Below are 13,258 nucleotides of genomic sequence, written 5' to 3'. Positions count from 1 at the left end.
ACACAATATCCTATAAATTCATACTTTTATACTTTGTCCACCAGTTTGCAAGCGTCTTTCGTAGACTTGTTTCAGTATATTTCAGGTGGATTTGTAGTCAGATTTGAATTAGTATCACTTTTCAACATGGTTCCATTAATGAAGTGTCGAAATAACTGAATTGGACTTTCCCCTCCTGATATTGCAGAACTGTGTAAATATTGTCTCACAGCCACATATTTTAAAGGGAACAAAAGGGTTTTAGAAATAGAAAGATGGCATTGTTATGGGGAGCCCCATAAGCTCAGTGACAGTAAATTTCTTTGTGGAAAAATGGGAAGAACAGGCACTGGAAACTGCCAACAAATAACTGAATGTCTGGTTCCATTTTATGGTTAATATATTGTGGAGGCCCCGGGAGTAGACAACATTCCATCAGAACTACTGATAGCTTTGGGAGAGCCAGCCCTGACAAAACTCTACCATCTGGTGAACGAGGTGTACGAGACAGGTGAAATACCCTCAGACTTAGAGAAGAATATAATAATTCCAATCCCAAAGAAATCAGGTGCTGACAGATGTGAAAATTACCGAACTATCAGTTTAATAAGCCACAGCTGCAAAATACTAACACGAATTCTTTACAGACGAATGAAAAACTGGTAGAAGCCGACCTTGGGGAAGATCAGTTTGGATTCCATAGAAATGTTGGAACACGTGAGGCTATACTGACCCTACGGCTTATCTTAGAGAATAGATTAAGGAAAGGCAAACCTACATTTCTAGCATTTCTAGACTTAGAGAAAGCTTTTGACAACGTTGATTTGAATGCTCTCTTTCGAATTCTGAAGGTGGCAGGGGTCAAATACAGGGAGCGAAAGGCTGTTTACAGTTTGTACAGACACCAGATGGCAGTTATGAGTCGAGGGGCATGAAAGGGAAGCAGTGGTTGGGAAGGGAGTGAGACAGGGTTGTAGCCTATCCCTGATGTTATTCAATCTTTATATTGAGCAAGCAGTAAAGGAAACAAAAGAAAAATTCGGAGTAGGAATTAAAATCCATGGACAATTCGTCAATGACATTGTAATTCTGTCAGAGACAGCAAAGGACCTGGAAGAGCAGCTGAACGGAATGGACAGTGTCTTGAAAGGAGGATATAAGATGAACATCAACAAAAGCAAAACGAGGATAATGGAATGTAGTCGAATTCAGTCAGGTGATGCTGAGGGGATTAGATTAAGAAATGAGACACTTAAAGTAGTAAAGGAGTTTTGCTATTTGGGGAGCAAAATAACTGTTGATGGTCGAAGTAGAGAGGATGTAAAATGTAGACTGGCAATGGCAAGGAAAGCATTTCTGAAAAAAGAGAAATTTGTTAACATCGAGCATAGATTTAAGTATCAGGAAGTCGTTTCTGAAAGTATTTGTATGGAATGTAGCAAAGTACGGAAGTGAAACGTGGACGATAAATAGTTTAGACAAGAAGAGAATAGAACAGGGTGTATACAACCCGGGAGATCCAGGAAAAACCTGGGAATATTTTCATCTGGGAGACAACTGGGAAAAACCCGGGAATTGTTTAGAATTTCGGGAATTTTTCATTGTTTTAATTTTCAGTTGAATTTTTGTGATTTTGACTGGTAAGAACGAATACTCTAACAAAGGATATTATTGTATCCCGCTACTGCAGAGTAATACTGCAGCAACAAAACATGAACAGGAGGAAAAAAAAAGAAAATAAAACTTAAGTTGCAAAGGAAATGCGCTGTATACAACAACAAAACAGTGTTCATACAAGCGTGTATATGTGTGTGTGTGTGTGTGTGTGTGTGTGTGTGTGTGTGTGTGTGTGTGTGTGTACACCTGTCCTTTTTTCCCCCTAAGGTAAGTCTTTCCACTCCCGGGATTGGAATGACTCCCTACCCTCTCCCTTAAAACCCACATCCTTTAGTCTTTCCTTCCTTCTTTCCTGATGAAGCAACCGTGGGTTGCGAAAGCTTGAATTTTGTTTGTTTTTGTTTGTGTGTCTATCAACATACCAAAGCTTTCGTTTGGTAAGTTACATCATCTTCGTTTTTAGATATTTATAAGGAAATGGTTACTTAATTTTAAATGCTTCAAATTAACTTTTTATTCTAATTGCATTCCAACAAATACATTGCGTAAATAATGTCCTAGCACAGACATTTTGTCTGTTGGCCACCTGAGCATATTTTGTGCAGTTTAGGCATGGAATGGCAAATTAATGTTTTTGAATCTGTCATTTATCATCCCCTTTGTGCAACAAGCTATATCAACAAAAAAAATAATTACCTTTCATGGTGCTGTATTTTCTGTTACTTTCTGCATATTTTTTCAAACTTTAAATTGCTGTTCTCTTCATGTTCCCTCCAACGTGCACACTGTGCAATTAGTGAAGTCATAACTGAACTATTCCACTTGAAGCTCTCTATTTCACTTCTCTGAATTCCAGGTTGCACCAATATTTTTCTTACATTCCAGATTTTGTCAAAATTCATCTGTCTGTACTAACCCCCCACTACAAAGAGAAGCTGTATGGATGGATCCTCACTTGCACAAACTGTGATTGTAAATTTTCATCCTGATCTCATCATAAAACTTCTCCTTGCTCTAAAGTCCAAATTTAGATTTATAATGCCCAATAGTCTGTTCTGCATTCTGAACTGATTCAGTGCAGAAACCTAAGTAGGTTCACTGGGGATTTACAGCGTCTTATCAAAATTGCCCCAACCCCTGAAACTCACTGCTGCTCACAACTAATTTTCAGCAGCAATGTGTCCTTCCCTTTTGTAATCTAACCAAAAAAAGGCATAGGAAGATAAGATGTGTTGAAACATCAGAGAAGATGGTAGTAATGAGAGCTGTAGAGGCAACAGTCGTAGGGGAAGATTGAGATTAACCATAGGAAAAATAAAAATTTGAACTGAACTGTTTCCACGAAATGAGGTTGTGATGCCATACTTCCAGCATGTACAGAGTTTGATGCTTTGACAGTGGAAGGTGTGTAGAACCAGTGTGTAGGAGGTAGTCTGTTGCAGAAACTGGCAGATAGTTGGGCACCAAAGGTGACCATTGAATTGCCAAATCCAGAGATTGATGCAGTCTGATGAAGAATGGACTGGCATGCATTCCGTGCCTCGGCTTCCATTGTCCAGAAACAAGAAGTGACTAAAAATTAATGGGAACCTGAAATCTGTTGCTGGCATGCTGAGTGAAGAGTTGAAGTTATTTTGGAAGTCTGCCATTGTAGTGTTTCCTGTGATGGCTTTACTCACATTAAATGTTACCATGGTCAACATTGTTGGGCAGTTTGTGATGTCGAGTGTACGAAAGCCAAGTGTGATCTTTTGGATACAGTTATATAAAACATGCCATCTCTGTTCCTGTATATTGATGGCAATGTAAACAACTTTTAAATCAGTGCTGCTTCAGAGCCAATAGTAGTGCCCTTTCTTCAGGCATCTCCACGTGGCACATTTCAGTAGGACAATACGTGGCCATATAGGCAGAGCAGTCTGCAAGCCTTTTTTAAAGCATGATTGATACCGATGCTTCCCTCATCTGCATGTTTGGCTTACATATCACCCATCGAGAACTGTCATTCAGCAGCTTGTTTGGTGGGTTCATCTTTCAGCCACTGTTTGATTCATGGACTCTCAAACAAACTGCATGTGGGAAATTACCAAAGAACATATCCAATTCGTAATTAATTCCATATCATAAAATTGAGACTGATTTCACCCTAGAGAATTCTCAAAATGAAAAATTATTTACAGATAACTTGTTAGAAAATTATGATATTGCAATTGCCTGTGTTGCTTTTGCAAATACAGACCACCATTAGATTTGTAATGGAATGACAACAATAAAAATTTGTGCCGGGCCATGACTCAATTTCAATTTCCTGCTTATCTCGAGCTGTCGTCTCACCGTTATCCTGTCTGAGCATGACTCACCGTCAGAACCTCCTTCCATATGTGAAGGAACTTTACATTGTCCTTCTGAACAACACAGGCAATGCAATATCATATTTATTCAATGATGCCGGGCAAGGAAACTTCAATTGAAGTGTCTCCCCTGTACGGGAATATACATAATGAATGTACAAGTGCACGTTGTAGGCACATAGTTGATGACGTGTAAGTTTGGGTCTGCCCACGAGTTGTGCTCGGGTAGCCTAATGGTAAGGTGGCCGCTCATGATAAGCGAGAAATTCAGGCTTGAGTCCTGGAATTTTCGTTGTTGTTATTCCATTATACAGCTGATGGTGGTCTATATTCGCAAATGCAAATACATTTCATGTATGTGAGAAAATTTAATTCAACTACACGTACCTGTCTTGACATTACAGTTTTCCTAGGTGTTGGCTAGCATCTTTTGTTCCATTAAATATGATATGATGTGACATGTTACAACAGAAGAAGTAACTTATTAGAAAATGTTTTCATCCGTCAATGTTGTATGGCTCTACAAACCATATGGATGCCACAGATGCATTCATTTTCTAAGTTACATAAAAAAGACAATGAATAACTGTACAGCAAAGCTTTCAATTGGAGCAGTACTAATGCTGGATTTGGCCGTTTTTGAGAATATATACTTCTACCTAGCTGGTATCACAGTATGTGGTTGTCTCGTTAATTTATGAGTCTTGAATTTGGCTTTTATTTATCATTTCTTTCTAACCTGTAATTTTATTGCTCTAAGCTGTCAATTATAAAGTGGAAATTCGTGAGTGAGTGCTACAAATCAAAGGGAAATGAACATTCCAAAAAAAAGTTTTGCCTCTAAAGTTTCTTAAATACTAATCTTTTTTATTTTCTTTAGTTTGTGCCTCTTACCTGAGAATGGGAATTGTGATGATCATAGATACAAAGTTCAACTCATAACTTTGAGTTCTTTCTAAGATTTTGAAAGCTTTGAACTTGTTTGCTATCTATGTATGTATTCAATGGTAGCCTTCAATTTATTTTTGTTTTCTTTTGTTGTGAATTTGCCATTTACACAGTACTGAAGCCCAAGCTTAGTGGGTACGTAACGTTATTTGATGGATGCCAGTTCAGATTTTATTCAACATAAAATTGTCAACACACGTCCACATTAATCTTTGTAGGGTGTTGATTGATGCCCAGTTAGGATTACCTTTTTACAGTTCACTCATTTTTTCTTAATAAGAACTGAAGTCATTACTTGTCAAGAACATTTAAATGGGATTAATGCTACTTTGATGTCTCATCTTATGAACGTCTGTAATAGGTTTTATTCATAGGTCAAAAAGGTGTTGTACATAATTCTACTTTTGTAATGGTTTGGGGGGGGGGGTTATGCTTCTGATTCTTTGTTGTAATAAGAATTTACTTTTACTGCCACTCAGTTTACTATCTGACATTAATTTTTTTGCTGCACAAGCTATTTTGAAAGAATTAATACAGTACTTTCCTTCAATTTTAGGTTCGAGCAAAACAAGCAGCAAAGACACTTAAAGAAATGACTATAAAACCAGAAGAAGAGAAAGAAATAGTAAGGTACACTAGGCTTCCTGAAATAGCTCGTATTTTACGTACTCTCTTTGTTGCGGAACGCAGGAGAGTTTTACCAGTGGAGCTTGTCCTGGATAAGCTGCGAGACAGCACAAGAGAAAATCTTTCTTCATGTAAGTACATGAACTACAGTTGAAGTAGAATCGTTTTGTAGTGAAGGCAATAGCTCAGAACCTTACTTTCTGAATCACACTGTCAGAGCTCTTATTGGGCCTGTATATGGTGTCTGCTGTTCCATCACTAAATTAATGCGAAAAAATGTGGGTTCATGCTTATAGAGCCCAAAGGTCTTTCTTCATGACATAAGTATGAGACTGAGTAAAGTGAAATGCATAGATGAGTATTGTGTAGTGATGCATGACTTTATCCCCAGTTAGAATCTTTTTAGTGTTTCTTACATTTGGCTGCCATTTCATCTTAAATTCAGAAAATTCCAGATTTCAGCATCACCTGTATTGGCCCTGCCCCAAATGATGCAGTGTGGCAGTTGATAAACAGACACCTATCAACTGGTGCATGTGTTATATTGTTTCAGGGTTTAGCTTCTTCAGTTTTTGTGTTTTGAAATGTTATAGATTTTATATAAACACTGCAGTTGCTTTTTAAATATCGTATTTACCCTACTATAAGATGCCCCTCCTTTTTTTAACAGGCTTCTTGAGAAAAATTTTTTAACATATTCTGAATAACCAAATTAGAAACTCAGACAATGGAAAATCCAGGACAGAATATAACAAAAATTTGTTTTTTCACTAACCAACCCAGTGGTATCGCTGTTTTCAGTCATCTTCACCCTAACAGCGTAGCTGAAATTTATATCTGCGTCATTGCAGATATTTTGCAGTTTCTTTCAAATATGTTGTGATTTCTCACGTTGTGGTCACTGGCAACTAAGAACACAGCTGTTTTTGTTTAAATACATATCAGATTTCACTTCTCAGCTGACCTGAGGATGTTACAATGTCTCTTGCTTCCAAACTTATCGTCTGCCTGCTGCTTTTCTGGTGGCTGCATAGGAACAGCAGCTGACAAACCCCTTCTTGTTCCCATCATACATCACGGTGACTGCTGACAGCATTGCAATTTTCAAACACTTTTGTATTTCCTTGGTCCATATCTACACTTTTACCATCTCCTGCAGAAATGAATACTATTGTAGAGTATTTGTCCAACTTTAAATCAATTCAATTATGACCAGAAATGGATTCAGGCAAACTGCAATCTAAATGTGGTAGATGTTCCTAAAAAACCAAAGTACGCAGTATAGATTCCAGTGCTTGGCAGCACGATGTAATTTGCTGCCTGCTCACAACTCCCCTCCCTGCACTCTCCTAGAACTCAGTCAAGCTGGTATCACTGTTCCGCCTCTTATCCTTCGTAACTCTGTCCCTAAATAAGTGTGAAACACAGACTGCAGTATCTTCTAGGGTGCAAGTCATATGTAACAGCAGCAACTAATACATGAATAAAAGGTAGCAATCATGTTTCAGGCCAATTTTTGAACTTTCACTCGTCCTGCAATCTACTGACCGATGTTACTATTGTCTCAATGATGGGTCTCACCGCTGTAATTTATCCTCATGACAACAGTAACAGTCAGTTTAATATGATTTATTTCATTTGTTAGATATTTCATTCTAGAGTAATGTTCCTTCTTGTTTCATCTTATTGTCAGCATCATGTTCTAAAACTGAATAAAAGCTGGTAACGTTTTTGCTGGTAGGCATTCTAATGTGTGAACATCGACCAACTTTCTCATTTGCAACCCACTTGGTAAATCATTAGTCTCTCATAATCAAACAAAATATTGATCTGGGTTCAGAATCTAGTAATGGTTTTTGAAAACCAACATACTTCCACTTTTCAATTTTACATTTATGTAAAAGGCACCATTAAGGTTTGTACATGATATCCATATTTATTTATTGCAAACTTGTTCAGATACAACAAGAGTTTGTAAGATGATAGAATTTTGTGCTGTTTCCTCCTGTGTTCCACAAAATTGTCAAATTTTAACTGGAGCAACAGATTATTGTAGTGGCTAGTCCATAGTTTCTTGCATTCCTTTGCACTAGTGCTGCACATGACCTCAATAGCCAAAGCTTCATCTGTAAATATAAGTAACTCCCGCATACTCTACTAAACAACTTAAAATTGTTTACCTCCGCAGCAATAGTTTAATATATGAATATGAGATGACCCTGTGTTTTTTGAATGATGAATTTGGGAAAAACCCTCATCGTACTATCAGGTAAATACGGTATACTGCATAAGATGTCTGTGTCCATGGGGGAGAGATTTGTTTCGGAGAATTTTTTTATTTTTTGGTTTGATTTATACTGATGTGTTCAGGGCTATATTTGTAACAGACGTGTTTGTCAACAACCAATCCCAATAGAGAAGAATCAATTAATGTGGTGTATTTGTTTGAGAAATAGGGAAGTGTTCACAGTTGGTTTGGAAACCAGCAAAGTAGATACTTAACATACAGGACATTCACTCTGCTACTTTAATGCATACTCATGGTGTGTACACTAAACGAGGTAGCATAGTGGTGAAGGCATTGGTGTCAAATTATGGTGGAGCAGGGCTCAAATCTTCACACAGCTACCCAGATTTAGGTTTCCGTGATTTTCTTAAATCTTTAAGTGAAATGTGAGAATAGTTAATTTGACTATATAAGGCCAGTTTCCTTTTCCAGCCTTTGCAAATCTGAGATTGTGCTCAGTATGTTGTATTCTTGTCTTTGTTGGACATTAAACCCCCATTTTCGTCTCATTTCCGTAATGTATAAGGACTAATTCTTCACCTTATGTATGACATCTTTCTAGGAGAGCTGGCCGTTGTGGCTGAGTGGTTCTAGGTGCTTCAGTCCCAAACCACACTGCTGCTACGGTTGCAGGTTTGGCTCCTGCCTTGGGCATGGATGTGTGTAATATCCTTAGTTAGTTATGTTTAAGTAGTTCTGAGTCTAAGGGACTGATGACCAGATGTTAAGTCCCATAGTGCTTAGAGCCATTTTCGAGGAGATGGTTAAGGGACTGGAGTCATTAGTTGCATGATTGAAATGGTAAGGATTCTACTTATGTGCTTCAAATTAAGAAAGTCACACATCCTTACATTATACACAACTCTTTGCTGCACCACTTCCTCTCTTCTGTAGTAGTACCACACTCCATAGAGGTGCTTCTCAAGATTTCTTGTTTTTCACGGAGCAACTGCTGTTGTACCTGTGTTACCATGGCCATAGAAACTATTTGCATATTATAAGCAAAACAGCTCTTATTCCACTGATTCGAGCTACACCAACTATTTGCTTGCTTAAAAGCGTGTAGTTTCCAGTTTTAAAATGCTGTACGTGTCAGACGAAGAAAGCATTGCCGTGCACAAGAACTAACTTGGGAGTACATAAAGGTTACTAAAATATTGTTCGCTCACTCCAAAGATTAAAGAAATATCTTATTAAAAAGACAACTATACTGGAAGGGGCCTTGAGTAGACACATAAGTAACTGGTTATTGTATGATTAAACAACATGCTCTTACCGTGTAGAACCAATGTTTATGTCACGATATATATTGCTGTGAGATTGGGTTATATGATACTTATCCCTACATTACTTGTTCTACTTCCAGCTGAGCTTCAGGTGCACATTGAGCTGCTGATCAAAAGTGTGCCAGGTTGGGTTGAATTTGAGCTGGTAAGGACATCTAAGTATTTGAGGCTGTCAAAGAATGGTGACATGTCTAAAGTGATGAAACGCTTGGAAACATTAGCAGAAACTAAAAGCTCATTGTAAGCAATAAGACATTTCTCTGTGTGTCTCATGTGGTATAAATCATAGGCCACAATGTTACTTGTGATGTTGTTACATGTATTGTGTTCATTCACATGTGGGAAGGGATAAAGTAATGAAAACGTACATCATATTTGTATAGATAAATGTTGTGCAGTCATTCTGGTGGTGTTTGTCTCTCGTAGGAGTGTGAACTTGTTAGTTCTGAGACTTCAAATAAAGTCTTTTAGAACTGATCATGCTAATGAACTGTGTATTTTTCACCATATAAATTTATTTATTGTTCACACACTTTCTTTTTAAAGTCACCATTGTTCCTGTCTTAGTAAGATCAAGTCTCTTTTTGTGTTTTCTGTCATTTTCTATTTTGGTAACTTCGGAACCAGCCTACTTGTGAGAGGATGGAGTAGGTAATTTTTATAAAAGTGCATATTTATTTTTCTTCTATATTATAGTAAAGATGAAAAATTTGTAATCAAATGATTTTTGAAACATTTGTAAGAATATTTTATTCCAGAGGTAGTACAAGTAATTTATAACTTCCTTCTAAATCAGTTTTAGGCTTACATCTACTTGCTAATAAAGTGACATTTCATTAGCAATACTTTGTTAAAAATAAGTGTGTTCAGTTAATTTTATTAAAACTATTTTACCATGTTTGTATTTCATTCATTGTTAAACATTTCATGATGTGAAAGCACCACACCTTTTTATAGCCTATTGCAGCCAGTTTTCCATTGTTACAAATGGATCTTTAGTGCAGTACTGCAGTGTAAAATTAAGTTGACAACTTACGCAAGTTTCATCAGTGAAACATTTATCTGTGTACTTATAATTAACTTGCTGTTGCAATTATTTTTCTATAATATACTGTTATGAGCTGTAATTAAATATAGCTCATACACATCACCTTCTTTTAAGTTCGTTGTAAGAGATTGGCACATATTTTAAGTATGTGGAATATTTTTGACACCAACACTTCCCACTAGTTTGTGGAATCGAGTGTGTTTAAATTACACACACACATTTCAAATCGTAGCGACACTTTGTAAAATAAGACTGAAGTGCAAAACTTTTAGCTTATTCTATTTTGTAATTACTTTGGACTGTAAAAAAGTCATTTGCAAATAAAGACATTATGTAATTTGATTTACCATTTATTGTCAGATGAAGTTAGACACAGCAGTCAGTTGAAATAATTGCCTGTGGGTATACCAGTTGACGCAATTCCTTGTTTATGCATAAATTTCATGAGGCTGAAGGGGGGCAAAAATGCACTGTAGTTATAGGTAAAATGTACTTTATTTGATACATATAGGCAGTACATTTTGCTCAGAATGTATTAGTACCATTTTTTCCTCCACTTCAACAGCAGCACGTTCAAAATGTCTGTCATTTACATTGTTGAATACTGAGGGACCAGCATAAGAACATTTAACAAAGTAAATACATACAGGCAATCAATCATCCATGTGTGTGCCCTGACTAGTCATAATACCCCACGACTTGGCAAGCTCTAAAAATTCCATTTTCAGTCAATAGCTTGGTTAATAACATTATGTTTCACAAGGTAAAAGACAGCAATATGAAATAATTGCAGCACTTCATAATCCTCTACTTCTATTATGTTCAAGCAGACATAATTATTTAGTATAACTGAATGCAATTAAACTGTGCAGGTTAAGGATTACATTTGTAACATCACAAGGAAGAGTACATGAACTTCAGTGCTTTGTTCATAATTAAAAAAAAATCATTAGCCACACTGTGTAAGCTTGCTAGAGGGGGCTGGACAGCAGCAGTAGTCTGAAGGAACCAGTCTGGCCTTTGTGTTGTGCATTATGGTAACATATCTGGATAGAGATTTTTAATTCTCTATCAACCTTGCCCCATCACAAGTGTATAGCATAAACTCCCTCTCAAAAATATTACCAGCAGAGACTGTATGACTGCTGTGAAACAAGACTTGAGTCAGAACAGCAAACATAGCCTACTCAGTTGCTGCTGGAAATACTCTTCTTAAATATTTGTGTCAGCCTCAGTTATTATCCCTGAACTGGATATCTGACTAGTTTGAGGCATTAGGCACACTACAGGGAACCAGAAATAATTTTTTGTTTCCATTGAGGAGCAATTTCTGTACAAAATAATTTTTGGCTTTATCCCATGAACCACGCAAATAACATGTTTCGATATGCAACTGTGAACCTCTAGAAAACAGTATTATAAAAATGTGAGATTGTGATGAGCAATAAGACAGTGTTGCAGTTTGTATCAGCAGATGTGACACCTGTTGATGCAGTCTTTTTTTTCCTTTCAAATGACTTCAGTAACATTCCGCATAGTTTAAGGAGAATTTTGGTGACAGCATTTTATCACAAGACACGTTACTGCATTATTTTGGCCACAAAATGGAACACATGCTGCATTTCCATGCAGTCACTGATAGTAATATGGATAAAGCTACACAATTTCATACAAAAAGGAAACCAACCATGCAGCTACAATTTTATGACATTTATTAGCAGAAGGATTTCAAAATGTAATAGCTCCAATATCAATGTAACTGCTACCTCTACTCCATAATGGATTATATTAAATCAATGTAATGTTTGTGCCTTTTTTTTCAAGTAGGGAAAACCATCTTACAATGGAAACTCCAGGTGGCAATATCAATAATATAAGGAAAAGAATGGATTGGTACTAACTGTAAAGATTAAATGTTGAATTCAGACAGGTACAATGAAAAGATTATGATTTAGCTTTTGGTCAGGCATGGGTGTCTGTGTTGTTGTTAACGTAAGTCAGGTTACGCAGTGTGTAAGTCTAGGGACCAATGACCTCAGCAGTTTAGTCCCTTAGGACTGCGCGCGCGGTTGTGTGCGTGCGTGCGTGCATCCGCGTGTATTTATAGTGAAACTGGTATGGTAATAAACATCATGAAATTGGTACATTTCCTATCTGCAATAGTATAAAGCTAAACTTAGTAATGCTTTTGATATTTTGTCTTGCAGTTTTCTAATGTACTATTCAGTATTTGGATATGCAGACATTGGTTTTTAACTACATTTAACTTTGGATAAGATAGCAACAATTTAAGGTAATTTATTTCTATTTATAATCTCACTGAGGGTAATACATGCTTTGAAATTATTTCCGCTGGTTTGATGTTTGTACTGCACTTGGCTTTGCTAACTTTCCCAGTGTATTTCATATAATTGCAAATTTATGTGGTACAAACATGAGCTATAATATGAAACAATGTGTTATGTAATACATTAATATTCCAATGTATTTTAGAACAAACAATATACTAAAAATGTTTGTCAGTTATTAGAAAGCATAGGAAAGCCTTTGTGATACATAACTGTTCGGAAAAAAATCTCTATGACTTGTTAGTTGCTACAATATTTAACTGTGAAATTGTCTTGTATTTCTCCGTGCAGCATTAGTAAGCAAGTATGTTGAAGGAGAGCTACCTGGGAAACAAAACAATCCCAGCTTTGTCATATATTCTAACTTATAAGAAAACATGAAGCTTTATGCAGAAATAATAATTAAAATTCAGTAAATATCTGTGCTGATACATTTCATGTTTTATAAGTAGTAGAGAAGAACCCTTAAAATAAAATGTCAAGAATTTTGAAAAATGTTGAAAAGTGAATATTCTTACATATCTCATTCTTTCCACATAATTAGTTCATTAAAAATTTAAAGTAAACAATTGCATAAAATGTTGGATATTCCCATCAAGATGACTTCAACTGTCTGTAAGTACTTTCATATTATATCAAAGTATTGTAGCCTATTAAACATGTTCGGTATGCTATACTGTTTTACAAAAATAAGTAATGGTCCTTGTAACAAGTTTCATGAAAATTAAAACAAGAACTACACAGATACAGAAAAAACAACTTTTTGG

General features: G+C 36.4%; 2 protein-coding genes across 2 annotated transcripts in view; one reads left to right on the top strand and one right to left on the bottom strand.

Moving 5' to 3' along the window:
• LOC126175540 (DNA replication factor Cdt1) overlaps window positions 1-12,703 on the top strand; it is a 101,085-nt gene extending 88,382 nt beyond the window's left edge. The window contains exons 10-11 of the mRNA XM_049922375.1: window positions 5,452-5,653; window positions 9,176-12,703. Coding sequence (XP_049778332.1) covers window positions 5,452-5,653; window positions 9,176-9,339 — 366 coding nt within the window. The 3' untranslated portion in view covers window positions 9,340-12,703. The remainder of the gene's footprint in view (window positions 1-5,451; window positions 5,654-9,175) is intronic.
• The window catches only part of LOC126175541 (D-aspartate oxidase), a 257,569-nt gene that overhangs the window by 241,020 nt on the left and 3,291 nt on the right, over window positions 1-13,258 (bottom strand). The window lies entirely within an intron of this gene.

Source organism: Schistocerca cancellata, chromosome 3, assembly GCF_023864275.1.
Source record: "Schistocerca cancellata isolate TAMUIC-IGC-003103 chromosome 3, iqSchCanc2.1, whole genome shotgun sequence".
NCBI lineage: Eukaryota > Metazoa > Arthropoda > Insecta > Orthoptera > Acrididae > Schistocerca > Schistocerca cancellata.
Note: the sequence above shows the minus strand (reverse complement) of the source record. Positions and strands in the feature narration are given on the sequence as shown.